The sequence below is a fragment of the Acipenser ruthenus genome, chromosome 24, assembly GCF_902713425.1.
Source record: "Acipenser ruthenus chromosome 24, fAciRut3.2 maternal haplotype, whole genome shotgun sequence".
NCBI lineage: Eukaryota > Metazoa > Chordata > Actinopteri > Acipenseriformes > Acipenseridae > Acipenser > Acipenser ruthenus.
Window position 1 is genome coordinate 21,259,300 of NC_081212.1, and position 22,371 is coordinate 21,281,670.

At 36.9% G+C, this 22,371-nt stretch overlaps 3 protein-coding genes across 7 annotated transcripts in view; 2 read left to right on the forward strand and 1 right to left on the reverse strand.

Moving 5' to 3' along the window:
* Positions 1–46: 46 nt before the first annotated feature.
* LOC117429485 (NAD(P) transhydrogenase, mitochondrial-like) lies at positions 47–14,091 on the forward strand. The gene is made up of 22 exons (XM_034049007.3): positions 47–178; positions 1,519–1,690; positions 2,923–3,152; positions 3,726–3,943; positions 4,233–4,320; positions 4,814–4,902; positions 5,085–5,272; positions 5,594–5,727; positions 5,947–6,138; positions 6,780–6,933; positions 7,077–7,238; positions 7,567–7,677; positions 7,771–7,916; positions 8,077–8,272; positions 8,410–8,643; positions 9,100–9,260; positions 9,703–9,882; positions 10,346–10,505; positions 11,351–11,432; positions 11,974–12,092; positions 12,715–12,830; positions 13,641–14,091. Exons 2-22 carry the CDS (start codon positions 1,552–1,554, stop codon positions 13,785–13,787), a joined length of 3,246 nt encoding a protein of 1,081 aa, XP_033904898.1. The 5' UTR covers positions 47–178; positions 1,519–1,551; the 3' UTR covers positions 13,788–14,091.
* A 308-nt stretch (positions 14,092–14,399) lies between these two features.
* LOC117429486 (tRNA-uridine aminocarboxypropyltransferase 1-like) lies at positions 14,400–18,422 on the reverse strand. 3 transcript variants are annotated; one of them, XM_034049009.2, is made up of 5 exons: positions 18,357–18,422; positions 17,602–17,892; positions 17,105–17,248; positions 16,389–16,677; positions 14,400–15,872 (listed from the first exon to the last, which is right to left on the reverse strand). In XM_034049009.2, exons 2-5 carry the CDS (start codon positions 17,869–17,871, stop codon positions 15,643–15,645), a joined length of 933 nt encoding a protein of 310 aa, XP_033904900.1. In that variant the 5' UTR covers positions 17,872–17,892; positions 18,357–18,422; the 3' UTR covers positions 14,400–15,642. The 3 variants fall into 3 exon arrangements, with proteins under 3 accessions (XP_033904900.1, XP_033904901.1, XP_058854657.1); XM_034049010.2 differs by lacking the exon at positions 18,357–18,422 and adding an exon at positions 18,211–18,349; XM_058998674.1 differs by lacking the exons at positions 17,105–17,248; positions 18,357–18,422 and adding an exon at positions 18,211–18,345.
* The window catches only part of LOC117429481 (protein FAM227B-like), a 46,111-nt gene continuing 42,156 nt past the window's right edge, over positions 18,417–22,371 (forward strand). For 2 of the 3 annotated variants that reach the window (XR_009308428.1, XM_058998669.1), the window contains exons 1-6: positions 18,417–18,566; positions 18,778–18,838; positions 19,506–19,737; positions 20,175–20,230; positions 20,702–20,737; positions 21,173–21,277. Coding sequence is in view for 2 of the 3 variants with exons in the window: in XM_058998669.1 (XP_058854652.1) it covers positions 18,788–18,838; positions 19,506–19,737; positions 20,175–20,230; positions 20,702–20,737; positions 21,173–21,277 (480 nt within the window). In the remaining variant the exon portion in view is untranslated. The remainder of the gene's footprint in view (positions 18,567–18,777; positions 18,839–19,505; positions 19,738–20,174; positions 20,231–20,701; positions 20,738–21,172; positions 21,278–22,371) is intronic. The other variant, XM_058998670.1, reaches the window with a different exon arrangement.

Sequence of the window (22,371 nt, forward strand, 5' to 3'; positions counted from 1 at the left end):
CAACCTGTGCCAATTCACCAAGCGGTCCAATCACGTGGCCCCCCTATTTATAGCAGATTAAGCAGCTCAAAGTCATTAAAATACGGAACTGACGTGAAGGTCATTGTGGTCATAAAAATATGTAAAACTTGTGTTGAGCTCTATTTGCATCCGTTAGGAAAATAACCTCTAGACTCAGGTTAGTGGTTTTTGTGTTATCATACTGACGGTGTCTTTCTTAATTGGCAGGTCTTTACGGAGCTGCTGTTAGTGTTTTGGAAACAAATCTGGCGGCTGTTTGAAGTATAATACGCATAGGTCCTGTGCTGTTGATAATAGCTACCAGGTGTAATTTTGTTACATTTCATCATCCAGACGCAGTAACCAGAAATGCTCATTATCTCAAACACAAGACGCGTTAGTGAGAGATACTGTAAATGTGAGGCTGCTAATCTGCAGTGCTGTGGACAAGACCTGAAACTGTTGGATAATGTTGCTCTTAATCAAAAATATTACCTGTTGACTGAAATGTAGTTACGCGCACGTTTTCTTTTTTGGTTGTTTTCTATGGCTAGTTGATTGTATATGGCTTCATAATATTGGTGGAGGGATGAATTTGCAATTACAGATGTTTAACACCTGCTAAATAGATGAACATTTGCGATATTCCTGTTATCTTCTGTTATCTTTTTTTAATGTCGAACTATAATTAACAGTATATACAATACATATGCATTGACATTTATTTTGCAGTCAACATGATATGTTACTTATTTACTATATATATATATATATATATACACACACACACACACAGACACACAATTAAAACATTATTATAAACACTTCCTAATGTTTTCACAAAGCTTACTCTATGCTACTACATTATTTATAGGAGTACTGGGTAATCGTGTATGGATGTGAAAATGTAATATGGCAAGAAAACATAATGAATCATTAAATACACAAATTGAGCCTAAGTAACTTTTAAGGGAAAAAAAGGTCTGGTAATGCCACCTCCAATTACTGTAGCTTTAAGTACAGAAAGTATATCATATTTGTATGCTGCTGTCATTCAACTTTCAGTGTTTAAATGTCTGCATTTTACTCCAGGCTCTTAATCCCTACCTTACCCACAGAACTATATAACTGTGTGGCAGTCTTGTACTGGGGCAGTTTTATTTCAGTGTGGAGATATGCATTGCCCACTTCTCAGCTTTGTGTTATTAGTTATTAAGTTTTACTTCTGTACACTAGATGTAGCAGCCAGATACAGAACATCTTTTAAATTGGCAGTGTGTCATATGCTTTCACACTTCCAGGTCTCGCGTTGCTATGTAACATCTTGGCAGGCAGTGTGTTCCCTGGAACACTGTAATGTCATACTGGTGGTGTCCCTGGACTTGAGAGCCACAGACGTTTTTAGGGTAGCTTGTAGATGGGCTTGAGGACAATAACTAGGTGACCATCTGAGGAGTTGAGGATGTTTTATCGTGTCTGAGACCCACAATTCACTTTTGCATTTTATTTAACCTTCAGCCCAACTGGACCAAGAGTGACATTTTGTAAGTCATGGCTTGCCTCCTGCGCTATGCCTCCAGCAGTTCCGTCCCTTTGATTCAAGTTGTTCACCTAAGGACATTGCAAAGAGCACCTGGAAAAAGACATTTTAAAACGTTCCCAATTTTATGGAACCAACAAGCATCAAAAGGTACGGTTTTGACTTTAAGGTGATAAAAGTTCATGTTGTTAAATGTAGTTGGCAGCTTCATATATATATATATATATTTTTTTCTCTCTGGTCTGTTTGTGATTTTCCATTAAGTGGTGTTTGTTTTAGTTTATCAGTGTGGAAAAGGAATGGTGTTGATGCCAGCTCATTTAGTGCACTTTGTTGCACGGTTAAGTCATTAACCTTTATAAAAAGCACTTCAGCGTTTTCAATGTGGATGAATGTTAAACAAAACAAATGCCGTTCATTTCCCCGAAGTTTTATTTAAGTTTTCCATTGAACTCCATAGTTCTGGATTTTACAGCCGAAAAGGTCAATTTAAGGTGAAAGCCACTTGCTTACTTTAGCAGTCCCATTCAATTAACTGCAAGTCAAACATTCGTAAGTGTCACAGCTGTGGTACGGCACTGCTTCTGTGAGATTTTTTTTTCTCCTTTTAGAGTCCCAGATATGAAATTTTTCAGACTTTCAGTTTGACAGGCCCTTCAGAGGCCTAACTGTGATGTGAGACTGGCCGAATGTCAAGCAGCTGCTAATAATGTCTTGCTGCAGTGGGAAGTAACCATGCCAATTAAGGAGAGATATTTGAAACTAGAATCCGACTGGAAAATGTCAACATCTTCTGGCTATTGCATTAGTTACACCATATCTTAATATTTTTTTTTCCTTAAGGGATACTTCAGGGATAAACATATTATTTATTTTCTGTTTATTTATATTAGTGAGTAGTGACCGGGTTAACTGAATGTCTAGCCAGAGCCAGGTTCATCTTCATTTCTTTCAGCTCTCATAGTTCTATCACGGGGACCCCCTAGCGTTAACTGTTTATTATTTAGATTGTTTTTTTTTGGGGGGGGGGGGGGGGTTCTGTTAGATTGTATATTAAAATGCGATTCCTATATCAGTTTATTACATTGGTTCTTAGTTTACCCTTCTGTGCCTTGTACTCAAAAACTAGGTCTAATAGACTTTCCAATTTGTTTACACTGTTCTTGTCACTCGGTGAATCAAACGGGCATGCTCAAGTTGTGAATGTCATCTGCAAAATCTGTTGTAGCTTAGGGAAGCAAAACAAAAAAGATCCAGTCCGTTTACTGTGTGATGCATAGCTAAACATGTCCTTGAACTGGGTCGATAATAATAATAATAATAATAAATAATAATAATAAAAACACACACACACACACAACCAAAATGTTTTGCCATTTCAGGAGTTCGTTATACAGACCTCTTGGTTGGAGTTCCGAAGGAGATCTTGAAGAATGAGAAGAGGGTGGCAGTGACCCCTGCGGGGGTCCAGGCCATGGTCAAGCAGGGGTTTAGCGTGCAGGTTGAGACAGGGGCTGGGGAGCAGGCAAAGTTTTCTGATGACCAATACAGGGAAGCAGGTGCCAAGATTAACGACGCAAAGGCTGTTTTTGGCTCTGATCTTGTTCTGAAGGCAAGTTACAAATGCATGCATACTGTTCAATGCAGTCTAGGTAAAAGCAACAAATATAGAATGCCTTTACATGTAAAAACACTTAGCGGGACTTTTCATGTCTACTTTTATGTGTGTAATGTCCTTCCTTTTATACGGTTGAGAAATATATTATATGTTATGTAATTAATCTAACCTTTATTTAACCAGGTAAGGCCCATTGAGATTAAAATCTCTTTTTCAAGGGAGACCTTGTCAATTAGGTAGCATATAATACAACCAATACAAAATGATCCTACTGATCTAGGCAAATTACCTGCCAATCATTTCTGCCAAAATAATAATAAGATCCATATAGGTTTAGTAGATGTTCATAAAACAGGTAATGTCGACAGCATTCTTTAGTAACATTCGAGTAACAGGAATTGGCCGCTTATAGCAAAAAAAAAATGTTGTACAAGGAATTTTAAGCAGTCCTTGTTATCTAAATTAATTTAATGTTTCGTTTTTTTGGTGACATTTTTATATATTTTTTAGTTACTTAACATGCCTAATGTCTGCGTTTATACTTTTTTTTTCTACCACCCCCTTCAGGTAAGGGCTCCAACTTTTAACAATGTCTTGGGAATACATGAAGCTGAGCTACTTAAACCGAAAGCCACCCTAGTTAGCTTTATCTACCCAGCACAAAACCCTGATCTTATGGACAAGCTTTCAAAACAAAAAGTCACCGTCCTGGCAATGGATCAGGTCCCCCGAGTGACCATTGCTCAAGGATACGATGCTCTAAGTTCAATGGCTAATATTGCAGGGTAAGAAGGCATGTCATTGTTTTATTGATAGAATAATTGACTACCCTAGCTACAGCACTGTGAGATTTAATAATATTTTTCTACCTAAGAATTTGGTGTGTGTTTTTTTTTTTTAAAATAACAGTATCATTGCTGTCGATTCAGTCGGAATAGGCTTAGTACAGGATTTTGAGGTTCAAAGACCTCAAAGTTTTATAGGAGAATACATTTGAATAAATGTATTCCAAGTACAAAAGAAATAACAAAGCAGTACACGCTAACCTGTTTTAAATTATTTTTTTTGTTCCAGGTACAAGGCTGTTATTCTGGCAGCAAACCATTTTGGAAGATTTTTTACTGGCCAGATTACAGCAGCTGGAAAAGTCCCTCCAGCAAAGGTGAATACAATTCTGCTTGATTCCTGATGCTAACAGGCTAACTGGGAACAGTGATCTGCTGTCAAAAATTCATGTGCATTTGCAGATGGGTTGGAGAGACACATACTGTCTTTTGTAATTTGGTTTTGTTTCTGACATGATAAAAATAGTTCAGATAAAGTGTGATTTCAGAATTGGGTTTCACATGACCGAAATATGGTTACTAAGCACAGTCAGTCCTACGAGCTCTAAAGCTCTAAACACAAGGCAGTTAGCTTTTAGGTTTGCATTTACTTGTGGTGGAGAGAACCCTTAATCCGAGTGCTGTTTGATACTGCAGTTTTACTTAAAAAAAAAAAAAAAAAAAATGTTGTTGGATCATATTGCAGGGCTGTGAAGTTGAGAATAATGAATGTCCTAGAACATGCAAAGCATTGGAAACTAAGGTCTTATCCCCAATGCCATGTAAGTGTGTGAATTGCTCTTACCAGTTGTATATCTTTGTGTCGGTCAGGTATTGATAATCGGTGGTGGTGTGGCTGGGTTATCTGCTGCTGGGGCAGCGAAGTCTATGGGAGCAATTGTCAGAGGATTTGACACGAGGTAAACCATCATCTACACATGTGAACAAGAAAGAATTTAAGTGTGCAGTGTAAATGACATGGTCAAGTCGATTTTGTTATGTTATTTAAATATATTTGTGATGGGGAATCCTGTTTGTCATGTGGGAACCCGCCCTCCCTGTTTATTTACTAAATCCCAGTTTTTTTATTATTTATTTACAGGGAAGCTGCTCTTGAGCAGTTTAAATCCTTCGGAGCTGAGCCCCTGGAGGTGGAACTGGCAGAGTCAGGAGATGGGGTGGGCGGTTATGCCAAAGAGATGTCCAAAGAGTTTATTGAAGCAGAAATGGCATTGTTTGCTAAACAGTGTAAGGATGTGGATATTGTTATCAGCACTGCACTAATTCCAGGTAAAAACACCTCCTATTCAATTCATAAACACAACAAACTTTAATACAAATTGCACGGTCCCGTTGTAAATTGAGCATCAACATTTGATTGTGTACTTTTTAATTAGCAGTTTCCCACGGCTGTAGATTTGCAGATTCTTCTTTTAGTATTTTAAGATGGATTTCACTTGCACATTGTAGGGGTGGTTAGAACACAGCAAGTGTAACATTCTGTTTCCCTAACCGGGAGTCAGGGTAGAACCTTGATTGCAGCTTGCAAGAAATTCCGTTTTCGATAATTCGTTTACTGTTGTATTTTTATTTGAAATGCCTCCCCCACAGGAAAAACGGCGCCTGTTCTAATAAAAAAGTACATGGTGGAGTCAATGAAGGATGGCTCGGTAATTGTGGATCTTGCTGCTGAAGCTGGAGGAAATGTTGAAACCACCAAACCCGGGGAGCTCCATGTCCACAAGGTTAGACTATTTTAACCTTAACATTCATCTGGGAAAACCTAGAGTTCCTGAAGATCGAACAATGGTACCCACTGCTTGCGACTTACAAGTTTACTATCCGTTTTCATGCAAACTCAATGAAAAGTACTAGCAAAGTCCAATACTTTGTAAGTAACAAAGTGTCCTACTAGCATACACTGAATACAAATAAATTCTATTTATTTGTTTTTTGTTTATTAGGGTGTCACTCACATTGGATATACTGATTTGCCCAGCAGAATGCCAAGCCAAGCCAGCACTCTGTACTCCAATAATGTTTTGAAATTACTGAAGGGAATAAGTCCTGACAAGGAATACTTCTATTTTGAGCCCAAGGAAGATTTTGACTATGGAACTGCTGACCATGTTATCAGAGGCACTGTAGTGATGAAGGTAGGTGCCTCGTTTTTTGATTGGACGGTCGTTCCAATATTACTCATGAGATTTCCATTCTTTCATGTGCTTCCTTCCCAGTTGTCCTCTTAATCTTAAAAGCCGGCTGTTGTGTTTTTTTTTTTGTTTTTTTTTGTTTTTTTTAATATCTCTGCTAATGGACTGCTCGTTTAGCTCCAAAGATGTCTGCGTTGTGATGTTTCAGATCTAGAAATGGTTTATTTAAATGTCAGACAGTTTAAACACAAGCTGCAGGGAAGTATTTCAATACAAATTCCTCTGATAGTGTTTCCAATTAGCAAAGTTTATTTTTGTTGTTGCCAGTACAAAACCAATAGAGTTTATCAGGTTGAATTAAGTTTGATCTAATACAGTTCTAGGAGACTATTGTGTGCAGGTTGGATTAATAAACACAGCTATGTTTTTTTGTTTTGCTGCAGATAGTTTTCTTTAATCCAATGGCAAATTAGAATGTAATTGTTCTTATTGCTTACAGCTTGCCTGAGCACATTTAAATGAACGCACCATGTACCTTGTACACTCACGTCTAGAATTTAACCAGACTGGATACACTTCAGTCTAAAGGTGGACTGTACTGTATGACTCTTTACTATACTGGCTGATTTCACACTCTTTCCCAGGAAGGCAAAAACCTATTCCCAGCCCCTTTACCCAAGACTCTTCCACCACCTGCTCCTCCCAAACAGAAGTCATTTGCAGAGTTAGAAGCAGAAAAAGTGGCCGAGATCTCTCCATTTAGAAAAACGATAACCTCTGCTGGCGTCTATACGGCAGGTAAGGTGTGCTTTAAACAGATCTGTGACGGGCATTTTTATTATTTAACATTTATTTAAGAATTTCAATATTGCATTGTAATTGAAAATATGTATTACAATAAATGTTTCAGTTCCTAAATTGTTCTTTTTTTATAATTTCAGGTTTATCAGGAGTTGTGGGGCTGGGTATGATTTCCCCTAACGCTGCATTTACTCAGATGGTCACCACGTTTGGTCTGGCTGGGATTGTGGGATATCACACAGTCTGGGGGGTCACTTCGGCCCTGCACTCCCCACTGATGTCGGTCACCAACGCGATTTCGGGTAAAAGTCCTTTTTAGGTTTCAGTAGAAACTGGTTATTCTCAAAAACTGCAGTTTCTAGGCAAACGTCTTGGTGTGATGGCTAAAGATGCTAATATCTCCCATTGTAATGCTACAAAGGGGCTCCTGTGAGGGAACATCAGGATATATTTTCATTTGTTCATGTGACTTTTTTTAAAAGAAACTAAAAAGCTTGAGTGGCACATTTTGGTTCAGTGGACATGTTGCCTAAGAGAATGTTGTATCAGTAATCTACTATTGTACTACATGTGTATGTAGGATACAGTCTGTTTTTAAAAGTGATTACTATCGTGTGATTGTTGCTGCAGGTCTCACAGCTGTTGGTGGTCTGGTGCTGATGGGCGGGGCTTACACCCCTTCCAGTTTCCCTGAAACCCTGGCATTGCTTGCTGCATTTGTGTCCTCTATTAACATTGCAGGTATGATCACACAGTCCTTATGTCATGCAGATTTCTTTTCCTCAGTTAGTCTGGTGCTAATTTATTCTTTGTCCCCATGGTGACTGACTGTAGGTGGTTTCACGATTACCCAGAGGATGCTTGACATGTTCAAACGTCCTACAGACCCCCCAGAGTACAACTATTTGTATATGATACCTGGAGCTGTGTTTGTGGGTGGATATGGTGCTTCTGTTGCTAGTGGATACAACATTGAGCAGGTAATCTATATCTTTTGAGGTATTTACAACATTTATCCAATAGTTAACATTATCTACTAGTAAAATAAGCTGCAATTCCAATATTAACCTCCAAGTGGCACTGTGCGCTTTTAAAAAAATATATATAGTTTTTTTTTTTAACCATGATTTCTCATTGTAGATGATGTATCTCGGCTCAGGAATGTGCTGTGTGGGGGCACTGGCTGGCCTTTCAGCCCAGAGAACCTCGAGACTGGGAAATGCACTGGGGATGATAGGAGTGGCTGGAGGGATTGCTGCCACTTTGGGTAGTCTTAAACCATCCCCAGAGTTACTGTCTCAAATGTCTGTTGCCATGGCCACTGGGGGCACGATAGGTATGCACCAAAAAACAAACAAAAAGCAAAAAAATAACCTCTACTAATACCTGATTCAAATACTGTATTTCAAATTCAGTTTGAGTGCAAAAAATACCTTTTTGAGTGACTTCTTCTCAATGCTGTTGCTATTGTAGGCCTCACCATTGCCAAGCGCATTGAGATGTCTGATCTCCCTCAGCTCGTGGCAGCTTTTCACAGTCTAGTGGGCCTGGCTGCAGTTCTCACCTGTGTTGCTGAGTATATGATCGAGTACCCTCACCTTGATGTCCATCCTTCTGCTAACGTCCTCAAGACCGTGGCTTACCTGGGAACGTACATTGGCGGGGTCACATTTAGTGGGTCTTTGGTAGCCTATGGAAAGCTACAAGGTACAGTTAACTTTTTTTTTTTTTTTAAGAAAACATGAACCGAACTGAAAGTAAACCTCCCTGGAAGTTTGTTTATATCCTCACAGCAGACTTCATGGCAGCCTTGAGGCACGGGTCAGATTCTGTTCAGTGCCTTGTGTGCTTTGCTTGAATTGTTAGCAAACATTCACTTCCAGAAGAATTTACAGGAAAGGCTCTGCTTATGAAAAACTGGATCGTGTGTATTTTGAGATTAGCAAGATGACAAACATGCTTTCAAGTCTGCCAGGACCTTGGAGACCATCCTAGGAGACGTGGAGAAGTCAGCTCTCTGAAAGACCTGCGCAGCAGGCAGTTTGTGGTCTCTGGAATGGGTGTTGAACTGTATGAACTCTGAATAGTAATAAGCAATGCATAGTATAGGTATAACATATTCACTCCATGTTGTTGATATATATTTGTATTGATCCATTGTAGGCTTGCTGAGCTCTGCTCCCTTGCTCCTGCCTGGTCGGCATCTTCTTAATGCCGGTCTGATGACCGCCTCAGTGTGTGGCATGATTCCCTTCATGCTGGACCCCAGTTACACTACAGGCATGGGGTGCTTGATTGGAGTTTCAGGGCTCTCCACGGTCATGGTAAGAACCAACAATGTTACTCTGTGGAGTGGGTGTTATTTTTTTTTTTTTTATTTGGTGTTTTGTGAAACAAGCATAAGGGCAGAATGTGATGCCCCTGGGGTAGGATTTTATTTACCACCCTTGGTACCTTTTCCACTTCTTTACAGTGCTGTTTCTTTTCTTGAAATATAAAACTAGTCTCTCCAGTTCCAATCCTTTTACTTCAATCCAAAATGGCACATTTTGATGTGAAAGATTAGGCATTGTTTTATTTGATCTGCAGAAACATCATATACTCCATGGTCTGTTGTGCTACTTTTTTTTTTTTTTTCAAAATCTAAAAGGAATAAGTGAACCAGTTAACCTCGTCCGAATACTACTTCAAAATGATTACTAGAAGGGTTAAAAGGATGTGTTCCTCTGCTGGGTTGGTAGTGTTGATGCCCTGTTTGTCTTGTAGGGGGTGACGTTGACAGCAGCTATCGGAGGTGCTGACATGCCTGTGGTGATCACTGTGCTCAACAGCTACTCCGGATGGGCCCTGTGTGCTGAGGGATTCCTGCTGGACAACAATCTCATGACAATTGTTGGTGCTCTGATTGGATCCTCTGGGGCTATCCTTTCTTACATCATGTGTGTGGTAAGCAGATCATAGTGTGGAAATAGAATTGAGACAGGGGAGACTGTTTGTTTGTTTGTTTGTTTGTTTGTAGGCTTATTTCTTGCATTATTAAGCAGACTGACTGAAACACATGTTGCATTCCTGAAAGCTTTGTGTTGATAAGTTGATCAATACAAAGATAGTGGGTCATTTTTACTTGTTTTAATTCCTAGTAACTAACATAGCAGAAGTGTGGTTTATAACATTTAAAATAAAAAATCAATCAAAATTTGTAAATAGTAATGAATTAAGCTTTTGCTTGATTTATTTATTTTTAAAAAATGGGTAACCTATTAAAAAAAAAAAAACGTTTGGCTAAATGTATGCATTCTAGGGCGACTCAAATCAGTTTGAAAGGCCTTGAAGTTTAATTCCTCAGATATCCAGACACAGTACTGGTTCTGATGTGTGGCAGATGATAATACAGTTTCTGACACTGTAGGCAATGAATCGATCGCTACCCAATGTTATCCTTGGTGGTTACGGTACTTCTTCCACTGGTTCTGGAAAGCCCATGGAGATTGTTGGAACCCATACAGAAGTAAATCTGGATCAGGCAATTGAGATGATAAAAGAAGCGAATACCATCGTTATTACACCAGGTGAGAGCATTCCCATAGCAGAACATGTTGCTAGTTTTAAAGTAGTCAGCCACCAGGTGGCAGCACTGTCCTTCCTATTACCAAGCACAGGCTGTCTGGATATAAAATCCTGCCTTCTGAAAGACCATTATTTGAAAACATTTTGAAGACAGTTTTGAGAGAAACTTTGGGGATGACAAAAGACCAACAAAGTTATATTCAATTTAGAAAATTAAGCAAAAATATGTAAGTTTGAATTCTTAATTTCACAGTAAATACAAAATAAAATATTAAATTAATACATTTATGGAGATTTGACGGTTCAGTTCCAAATCATAATAATTAGCTTTCCTGTGGTTTTATGTTCTAACTATTCTAGTGCAAGTTAAAAGCATAAAATCGCTTCTTGATAGGTGGGTGTTACAAAACCGCTCATGAAGGCATACAGTAGGGGTGTGACTGACAAGTTCAGTACTTTGCCCTACAACCCAGGTTAAGAACAAAACATGCTTGCTCACAGAAATGGCCTGTAGGGCAGATGGAAATGGCAATGTTTCCTTTTTAACTAACATTGAAAAGTGGTACTATACAGTAGACAACTGTTTGCTGTATGAACTTGGAAGACTGAAAATGCCCTTGTAAATTCTGTAATCCATGAGACTGATTCTCTTTAACTACATGGAAATGCCATGCCCAGTTTTAAGTACACTTTATTTCTATAGAATAAAGTGGTGTGTCCTGCCCCATTTGTCGAGTTTGGGAAATCGGCAGCAGTGTTGCTCAGGGGCCAGTTATGCCTAACAATGTATGTGATTGTAAGAGCAGTTCAATTTAATGTGCACGGCTCTCTTGTTTTTTCCCTAAAGGCTGGGGTCTGTGTGCTGCTAAGGCTCAGTACCCTATTGCTGACATGATTAAAATGCTGCTGGAACAGGGCAAACGTGTAAGGTAAGCATGTCCTCTCTTCCTGTATCTACTGAAGAGGCACATACAGTACGATTCAGTGAATGAAAACACTATTACAGCCATTCTAGATTACCTTAAATACAGAAAAGTACACCATGTGCATGTAAACTGTGTAAACTGAAGGTGATCTCCTCTGTGGATTAGTTGTGTAATATATACTATATAGGGGATTGCACGAGTATAGTTCTTAAATTCATCTTATTTGATATATATGTAATACAACTGTCCTCCATGTCTATGAAGATAATGTGTTATCTTTATTTAAACAAGGTGTTAAGCTATATTCAAGCTCAGATTTCCCTATGCATTTGTCTCTGGAAAACACCAGGGAGAATAAGTAACATCCAAGTGCTTTGGAAAGGGTTCAACACTAAAGACAGGATGTAATGTGCTGTTGGTGATTTCTCATTAACGGCGCTTGCCAGAATTTTTCATTTCTTTCCTGGCCTTCAGATAGTCTTCTTGCATTCCTGGTATGCAGGAACTGAAATGCTGTTTTTGTTTTTTGTTTTGTTTGTATTAGGTTTGGCATCCATCCGGTTGCTGGTCGCATGCCTGGTCAGCTTAATGTGCTTTTGGCTGAAGCTGGTGTTCCTTATGATGTTGTGTTAGAAATGGATGAGATAAATGAGGACTTCCCAGGTAAAATGGGATCTGGTCTGCAAATCTGTAACCCATACAACTCAAAACAACTCCTGAAACACAGGGGAAGAAATAAAAAGAAATGAAAGTGTCAATGCGGACCGGCCATATACTGTACCTATCGACGTACAGCAGATTACCTTTGCACTATGCAGATGCTTAAATGCCCACTACTGGGAGACATACACCAAACATTGATTCTGCGTTTGGGGTTACTGCAGTCTGAATGCTGCAGAGGTCTAGTAGCCTGCTGAGGTATGACTTCAGCACCAACTGCAGCAGAATAATTAAAATAAGACATTACTAAAACTAGAGATTATAATCTGGACCAGTATGTTTGAAATATACAACTCTTTTACATTCTCTCCACAGCATGAATTAATTCATGTTTTGGCAATAGATTTGTCGTTTTGTTTAGACATGTAATGCACCTCGGTCTTCATACTGCTCTGCTGCACACTTACAAACAGATGGCTTTATTTTGGTTAGATGAGAGAGGGAGAGAACAAGCACACTGATTACATTCAAGAAGCTTTTGATTTATTGTTCTTTTGCAATACAAAAGCAGCTGACTATGAACGTGTGTGATCTAATTGTGGTAATGTGTATCCTGTAACCATAGAAACGGACTTGGCCTTGGTTATTGGTGCGAATGACACGGTAAACTCCGCTGCACAGGAGGATCCAAACTCCATAATTGCAGGGATGCCTGTCCTGGAGGTTTGGAAATCCAAGCAGGTAAGGGAGAGGAGCTTCATGTATTTGAAGTAAATGTAGCACAGCTATGCGCAAAAGTTTGGCACCCCCCTATAGAATTAACTCATTTTGCTTCATGAAGTCGAATGAAACCTGCTGAAATAATGTTCCGTATACATATTAAATTACATACCACTTTGTAGTTTTTCATGTAGAAAAATGTGACATTTTGCGATATAATTTTGTAGTTTCTTTCATTACATGATGTTAAATAAGATCTGTTTTAATTTTTTTTTTTTTTAATAGACTCAATCCTAAATTTTAGATGATGCAAAACATTTGGCCACAGCTGTATATAAAGCTGTCATTAACTGTTCAGTTTGTTCTGGCAGTAACCAAAACAACTGTCGCAATCTGTTTAATGTTGAACTGCACGAATGCGTGAGGCAGCTGAAAAGCTTTCAGAACTGTGGGAATAGTCGCACTACTTAAGCACACGTGACAGGCATTTTTATTATTCTTCTGCTGCTTATTCGAAATCATTAGTGAACTACTATGAGTTAATGTGGATTCGTTTTGCCTGATGTGTCTTGTTAAAGCGATATTAAAAAAAAGATCGAAAGAAATGTTTGACCTGCATTCTATTTCTTTGTTGGTATTGGCGATTACAGTATATTAGAATGATGTTATGTATTGAATTGCCTGATATGTATATCAAAGCTCGTTTTCAATTTGGGGGACTTGTGTTTTTCTGTAACCCCCTTCATATTTTGGTTACATTCATTTTAAGGTAAAATGAGTAAGAAAGCAAGTCAAGTAAATCTTAAGCAATGCATCCCATTCCTCTCTCAGGTGATCGTGATGAAGCGGACGCTTGGAGTTGGCTACGCTGCAGTAGACAACCCTATTTTCTACAAACCCAACACCGCAATGCTGCTGGGGGATGCCAAGAAAACATGTGATTCTCTACAGGCTAAAATCAGAGAGGCATTCTACTAAAATCTTCAATTTGTATGAGATTTAAATTCTGAATATCTTTTATAGTTAAAGATATACATTTAATAAAAGGATTAAAAAAATTGATTGTGAAAATAAACTATGCATACACTGTGGTTGTATATGGCTGTTTTAAAGATTTTGCTGAAATTCAAAATTTTTGGTAATGTTGTTGTAAAGCCATTATTAACAATATCTATAAGAAATGATGCATCTCAAATTGAATGTACTGATTTGTAAATAATAGAGTTTATGTGCCTTGACTTTTAATGTCATTTTAGTAAGTAAATTAAAAAAAAAAAAAAAAGCTGTAATGCAGAACAGACTAACTGTGACGCAATCTCTCATCCACATGGATTTCTAGTCTCTATTTACATTTTCTAGACAGAAGAGACTGACTAAACAAGCTACAGTAAACAAATTGTGCTGTTCAATTAAATCATTTCTGAGTAATAAAATTGATGTCAGGAACCAGAGTCCTAAATTAACTTAATAATGTGCAAACAGTTCTCATTTAAAATGTTTAAACCTGCTTAATGTTATGCCCAGTTTCAAAGTGAATAATACACTGGCTATACAATTCCACTCTTATGCTGGAAACAAAAAATACATTTGGAGAAATAAATAAGGAAAGGTAGAGGGGAAGCTGTCATTAAATAATTCACTTGTCTTCCAGTTTTGCTCATAAAGTTACAGGCTTTGCATTGTATGTGATATTTGTAGGTTAAAATTATAATTTGAAACTTACATCAGTTGTAACAATGCCGGCAGACACTACAACAAAACCCATTTTCTGTACATTAGGAAATTGCACTAAGCGATGTTAGGAAGCAAGAAGATTTGACAGGAATAATATTGAAAAGATTAAAAATAAATGGGAGTGCAACTCAAGCATAGCACGGCTTTAGGTGATGCACAAGTTCAACCACCGATTCAAAAGGCAAAAGTATTTTAAACAAAGGGCTATTAAGCTGTTTAGTACCCTATTGTCACAAAATATCAACCACTCAATCACTCTGACTTTCCTAGACAAATGGACAAAAAATCTGTTGAACGTTACAAGTAACTAGCATATATTTTTTTTAAAAAATGCATACAGGTATGTGCAATTTAGCTCTGATCACAGTTGGTGAACCTGACTTAAATTAAACAAATACTTTGAAAGTTTAAAGTTCAAATGTTTTTTTTAAACCCACTAACCATCCTTTTACATGAGCTAATGCGATTCTTGTTTGAGTGATTGATAGTTGCCTATGGTGGCCTGTAACATTTAATGAGGGAAAATGAATTTAATTTGAAAGATGATGACCTTATTTTAATTCAAAACAGAACACTGTGTGAGGCATTCACCTCAATACACTACCACGTTTATACGTATTGCATCATCCCTTGTGTGATGTCAAAACCTCATGTAAACCTCATTATAAAAGATGTGTTTATTGTGGGTATGACCATGTATTAATCATAGCTATTATTTTTAAACATCTGTACTGCAATACCCACCCATCATTCTTCACAGTCCCAAACTGACTTTTAATCCTACTGGGTCAGTACACCCAGGCACTATAATCAAATGACACACACCGAAAACCTGATTTGGAGCTCTTTAAAAACATTATTGTAATTCCTTCATCAGCTTGTATTTATCCCTCTTCAGAATCTGTAAAATGCTGATAGCAACTGTTTATACAATGTTCAATGTCTGATAACTAGTTAGAATTTTACAAGGAATGCGTCACTTGTGTGCTTACAATTAACCAGTAAAAAAAAAAAAAAGAAAAAAAAAAGTTGAAAATGAAAATCCATTATTCAACAAGACTGGTTAAAGCTGGCACCTGCAGTATAGTGTGTTATGAAGTCAAAGTTTCCCAGCGGCATGCTTGGCTTTGTTGATGAGCTTGTACATGTATGAATAGAAAAACAGGAGATTGTCATATTCTCCGTGATATTCTTCTGATAAACACTGCTGGTGGAAGTCTATCAGGAAATAGTAAATAGCCTCAATAGTGGAGAGGTACGTTTCAGGGGATCCCTTCTGATGACGCCAAAAACAGGTTTTCCTTGTTTTCAATTCCACTTGAAGCAAAGCTAAAAAAAATAAATAAATAAAATATGAAACAAATAATATCCGAAATACTTACTTTTCAACATTTCTTAATTCCAATGCTCTCTGGATTTAATATGATTGGATTACTTGTATTAGCTACATATAATCCTATGAATGTAGCCTACATTATTTACACAATACAATGCCAGGTATTAAAAGATAAAAGAGAGATCCCTAAATGGACAATGGGGTCTATTCCATTGATCTTGACAGATGTGGATCTAAACACCAGCAACATTTACGTTTTCATGCATCAGAGATAAACTAAAGAGACGAGGGGGTTGATCAGGTCAATCTACACTCCACTAGGATAAAACACAGCTGGACTTCTAGAGCCTTTGACAGTACCTGGGAGTCCAGGTAAACCTGGGATATGTGATTGATGCAATGATTCCACAGTGCATTCAAAGATGAGCTGCTAAATGTGTAATCTTTATATTCACAATAACAGGAAGAATGCTTTTGATTTATTCATTTTTTAATACAAATTCCATTACCTTGAAGTCGTTCGTCAGTAACTATTTTATTGGTCTGATTCCAGGTACTGTCAATAAACACAACTCTTTTCAGAAGGTGCTTATGCCTCCCTTGCTCTGCTTCTTTCTTCGGAGAAGGGACTTCACCATCTTCTGCTGTTGTGTCTTGCTTCATCCTTTTAGGAGCAGGTTCTTCTGCTGATCTGTGGTGGTCTTGGAGACACGGAGAGTCCCTGTCAGCAAGCCTTAAAAGCCGATTGGTAATGTCTTCTACTGTAACTGAATCTGGACCTGGGAAAACTAACACAACCTAAAATACAGTAAAATCATCGAGTCAATACAGATTCAATGACACCTGGAGAGTTCAGTTTAGATTTTTGACATATTGATTATGTTACATAATCCTTATTTTCACTTGATTAGGAGTTTTAAAGTTATACAAGGATTTAAACACAAATAAGAACCATCTACCCTTTAACAGTGAAGAGTATATCTCCTATTTGTGCTTGTGGGTTTTGGTGGGGGTAAAATATTACAAACAATTCTCAGGTACTGTTAACTTGTTCTTTTGGTTTCAACAGTATTCAGTGTATGAAGGCATAAGCCAAAAATACATTTTAGCACAAATACTTTGCTCTATACACTGCTAGGAGACAATCATTATCAAGGCTGCTATATTTAAATATATACCTGTAGTTGACAAAAAAAAAGAAAAAAACAGCAAAATATATACTTACTTCGTGCCTTTTATCTTCATATTCAGGAATGCAGGGGTATGTATAAATACTAACATCATCTGGTGAAATGAGTTTAGCATGTACCGCTGTGCTCTTACCATCAGTTTCATTAGGATGTTTGATAATATCGATCTTCAGTGGAAGCTGAAAAATAGTCCATCCATAACTTTGAACATTTACAGCTTTAAAACTATAAGTCAAGTAGACAAGTATATGTCTTAAACATGTAACACATTACAGAAAGCATTTGTTTATATAGTTTTACCACTGCTGGGCTTCCTTTTGTCTACGTTATATATGAGATGCTTTTGTCATAACTCTGCTACAGTACATGTTTAAGGACTGACCTCCTGTAAATTATATATATATATATATATATATATATATATATATATATATATATATATGCCCAAAGATAAAAGTGAAAAAATGACTTTCCAATTCTGCTTGCACATTAGTATATACAATGTACAGTAAAACCATGTTGTTGAACTAACCTTGACTTTGGGGATCTCTTCCTGGCTCACTCCTACTAAAGAGCAACACGTGTAACAATAAAACATCCTTGAGCCACTACATTTTGAACACTTTGATCTTCCAGCCGTCTGCGCTCTTTCAAGTACCTCATGAGATGCCAAGTGAAGGTTCTGTAAAGGCTCGTTAACTTTGCTTGTTGAATCACTCAAACTTGCTGACGTTTTAGTGTGATTGTCAGGGAAATCTAAAGTGTTTGATTCTGTTAAGGAAGCCATTGGGGTTGATGACATCTCAGTAACTCAAGATTCTTTCTGAAAATACATTGAGACAGCAAGAAATTATTATGTATTCATAACGTTGGATTTGCAATACACAATATACATGAACCAAATACCGTAAAATTTGAAGAAACACGACTGTCAATTTGAGCACGTATATCCTTATTGAAACATGCACTACAATCACTTATTTTACCCTAACATTTATTGCAACACAATCTTCCGCCTGTAAATCCGGTTAAAGTTTTAAAAGTTGCAATACACATTATTTATCATTACCTAGGTGTGTAACAACAACAACAACATTTACAAAAAGCAAGCAACATCGACTGAAGATTATTACTATTTTACCTTAATATCTCTGCAAAGCGACAACAGTTTTTATATTTCTTTTATTTTTAATGATTTTTGTTCAATAGTATAGCATACGTGTTAAAAAAAAACAAAATAAAATGAAACAAATAAAGAAAAAAATCTGAATTCAGCAAAGAACATACCAGAGAAATTACCGGAAGTGTTTCTTACGTCCGTTTTAAGTGTTACCAACACACCGGAAGACAGAGGTTGCTTGGTTGCTTAGTAACTGCTGAAATGGTTGTGCGAGAGTTTTGTATATAAAACAGATAAAACCATTAGTTTGGTTTTTAAGTACGTGTAAACAAATGCTTTTTATTTATTTAACTGTGTTGATTAGAGTAGCCTACCCGGTAAGTTACATACACGTTTTATATTCACAAAGTTAAAAACAAATACGAAATTGTTTAGATTCACTGACGGGTCGCTACAGGCAAGCATTAGACAAATGCAAAGTGTTTAGTTTTTATGTTGTTATCGAGTATGTACAGAGGCTAAATAATGCAAATAAAAAGCTGGTGAAAAGTTTGGACGTTTTACAGTAATCATGTTTGCTGTCTACAGTCTGCAGAAAATGCAAGAACCTCCAACAACCTTTGAAGAATTTTTACAGTTTCAAAAGCTGGTAAGACATACCATTGTTACAACGCAGTGTCTTAAGAAGCGCATTTAACATTTAGAATTACATAGTATATCTTGTGTTATGCGTTTCCTATCTTTATTATTCTTTAAAGCCAACAGGAAAGTATAGCTAGGAACATTGTGCTATAAGAGCCAGGATTAGTATGTGTAACCATAGTCCTAAACTAACCTGCCAGTACAATACAAATCCCCAGCAGATCCCATGTACCTGGGCTAGCTCATTTAACACTCAGAACAGTGCACTGGATACTGATATTGTTGGTAAAGACTTTACACGCATAGCCTTCGTTGACTTTCCTATGAGGTATGAAAACAGATATTTTAAAGATACCGAAAATATTAGTTAAGACTGAATGAACAACATGTGTTTGCCAAATTGTGATTTGATTAATGGCATTTTTAGTTTGGCATGCCTATGGGAATAATCTTGGATTTCTCTGAAAATGTATATTGTTTCAGCTTCACCTAGAAGTCTCCTACAATAATATTCAATTGCAAATAAATTATATATTGGCACATGCAAACTGAAAAACAAATCTCTACATCCTGAGACAGCTTGGACTGTAAAGCATATTATATGGAATAACATAAAATGTAAAATAAGCAAATAAACTACTTTTTTTTTAAAAACTATTCTAACATTTTTTCAGACTGCCTGGCCCATCACCCTTGAAGAAGATCTACAAATAACAGGAGAACTAGCAGTTTACAGATCACCTAATGCTATTGCAGATTATCTCTGCAAAAATGCACCCTTTCCAATGGAGGTTATCGATTCTATGGAGCAAAGGCTCAATACAGTATCCTCACAGTTAGAAGATCATGCTTCAAAAATATTGATCTGTAAAACAAAACCCAAGATCAAAGGCCAGCCATCGGAGAGTAATTCAGTTATTTTCTTTACATATTACTACTTTCATTATGAATGTTATAAAAATTGAGCTTTGTCATTTTGGCATAAACATATTCTGTTGAAAAATAAATTAGGTACCATGTGACCTTGGACATGCATACCACATGTTGTCTTTTGCTAATTAAGAGGCTGTCACATCTTCACATTGTATGCAATTTAATATCAGGCTGGTACTGTTCTACTACAAGTACTTTTTAGCTGAATTAACAGCTTGTGATAAACAAGGTGGTTTACATTTTTAATTTCTTCAAAGAACCATTGCCTTTCAGGGTACAAATCATGGAAGCATTAATAAACAAACTACAATTCTGGGATGCAAAAATGATTGCCAAAAAGTAGGTATTTAATTAATAATTTGTATTTTTTCTGTTTATTTCTAATACCTGTGTTTTTTGTTTCCTTTTAGGTTTTCTAAAAGGCATTTCAGGTGCTCTAACTGGGTCTTGCCAACAGCTCAGAAAGGTATGATTAGTACAATGCAGGTCTAAAACCTGAGGTAAAAAATGTAAGAAACAAATGAAGTCATAACACTGATGAGGGGTGGATTTAAGTATCAAATGTAATGTTAGGATGTATATTTTCCTCTGTTTATTTTAATTTAGTGCTGGAACAAACATTAGACTATTTGAACAAACACATATTCAATGACAAAATTGATCATGTTAATGTTCGTTTCTTAAATAACTATATTACTTTTTGTACCGGAGGTCAAATTAATTATCTCTATGCCTCATTTCCTTTCAGCATGACAAGCTCAGCCTTTCTGAGTGGTTACCTAATGTTATCATCCATAAGGAAAACGCTGTAAAACAGCATTTTAATGCATACATTTTTATTATCTTTCTAATATATATATATTTTTATATATATATTTTTATTTTTTATTTTTATTGAAGACTAAAATATTTTTCTTCTTTTTTACATTTGTTTTAGAAAGCTACAGCTATAACAAGAAATACAAATGTTATGGTACGTCTTTGCTGTGAAATTATAATCTAAATTATATTTAAATGTTGTTTTGTATTAGACTTTGTTTTTTCTCACCTGCTATTTATAGTTGTTCATATCAATACTGTATTTAATGTTAAAAAAATAATAATTATATTTAATGTTAATATGATAAAAAAAAATATATATATCTTGCTTGGCTCCCAAGTAAATTCAGTTTTCTTAAGTATTTGTAAGTTAAATTAATTTTGTACAATAATATATACCCTTATCCCATGGTACAATATGTTTTGTTTTGTTGCATGTAAAATGAAGACATTTTGTCTAAAATCTATTCAGAATCAGGAAATGTTCTCTAAATATAAGATTTGTGTGTTCCTAAAGTGGTAGAAACTAAATACATAGTAAATACGTAGTATTTAGCAGCTGATTATTTGAACTGTTTTTTTATTTTAGGTCTGCAGTTTCCCAGGTTTTGCTCCTCATGAATTAACTGATCTGCCAGGCCAACTAGATGCAGTACAGCTGTTAAACTGTATTTCAGAAGCCCAGCATTTTAATGTACGTACTTGTAATTGTGTTAACATCTTGATATTAATCTAGTAAGTCCTAGTACAGAAATCCTTTGATTATATCTCTATTCTTTAAATATACACACAAGTTGTGATCATACAGTGTTCAAGGTAATTATTCCTGATACTTAGGGGGTGATGTAAGTACTGTATAGGCACATTGTAAATAATTGTAGATACAAAATTCAAATTGCATTGCGGCCAGGCAATTATTTTGCACTGCACCCTTTGTAAGCTTAATTACTTATTTGCAAATTACTCAACACGCACAAATAATGAGCTGCAGTTATGATAATGAGGGTCTCTAAGAGCACATCGGTTTGTTTTGCAACCGCACTTGCAGAGCTAGGAGTACAGAGAGCAGTAGTCGCTGTATGACATTTGTGGAGCATGAAAATGTTAGAGGAAGGGCAGCAAAGCCCTCTTGATGCACGGAAAAGAAAAGTTTTCTGAGAAGGAGCTGAGAGTCCTTACGGCTGAGGTCACTTAGCAGAGAAACAGAGTTGTTTGAAAAAGCCTCAGCCAACATCAGTTATGCTAGTATCCTTAGGAAATAATATGTATTGGCCTGCCCTTTTCAGCATGACATCCAGAAATATGCTTAGCACTCTGGAAAAGGTGGGTTGGGCTATCCCTCCAGACATTCCAACTGTCTGAAAGGAACCAGAGGCTAAGTAGTGCAGAGAACACAGCACTTTCACATGTGCAGGGATAGTGGTCCCTAGATTGACGTTGGGGTCTAGCTCATCCCTTAATTCAGCTATGAGGGTAAGGATGACCGGAGTGACCGGACTTCTTCGCTTTGCCCTTCTCCTGCGAACGTGTTCATGCCTCTCCTCAACAAGAAACACATCAGGAAGTGTACCACAGCAGCCACCATGAAGCCAATGACAGGTCTCTGCAGGTGTGTGCTTTTATACAGCTCTTAGTTACTCGCTTCTCTACTGGTTTGCACCTTGTAAGAAGAGGTGTAAAGTTTTTGGAGGGCCAGCAATTGCCTAAGTGCAAGGCAAAATTCTTATATCACATTATAATGTTTGCGCCCACTTAGTATCCCGATCCCGCCCAATTCTAAGCTCTTTT

What these genes read in the sequence shown, in the direction of transcription:
- LOC117429485 (XM_034049007.3), top strand. Translation starts at nt 1,552, where the DNA reads ATGGCTTGCCTCCTGCGCTATGCCTCCAGCAGTTCCGTCCCTTTGATT. An exon ending in GGGAGCTCCATGTCCACAAG is followed by an intron (nt 5,728 to 5,946) that starts GTTAGACTATTT and finishes TTTGTTTATTAG; the next exon opens with GGTGTCACTCACATTGGATA. An exon ending in TTTCTTACATCATGTGTGTG is followed by an intron (nt 9,883 to 10,345) that starts GTAAGCAGATCA and finishes CTGACACTGTAG; the next exon opens with GCAATGAATCGATCGCTACC.
- LOC117429486 (XM_034049009.2), bottom strand. Translation starts at nt 17,871, where the DNA reads ATGTCATCAACCCCAATGGCTTCCTTAACAGAATCAAACACTTTAGAT. An exon ending in ATGAAGATAAAAGGCACGAA is followed by an intron (nt 16,678 to 17,104) that starts GTAAGTATATAT and finishes ACTGTATTTTAG; the next exon opens with GTTGTGTTAGTTTTCCCAGG. An exon ending in TACTGACGAACGACTTCAAG is followed by an intron (nt 15,873 to 16,388) that starts GTAATGGAATTT and finishes TATTTTTTTTAG; the next exon opens with CTTTGCTTCAAGTGGAATTG.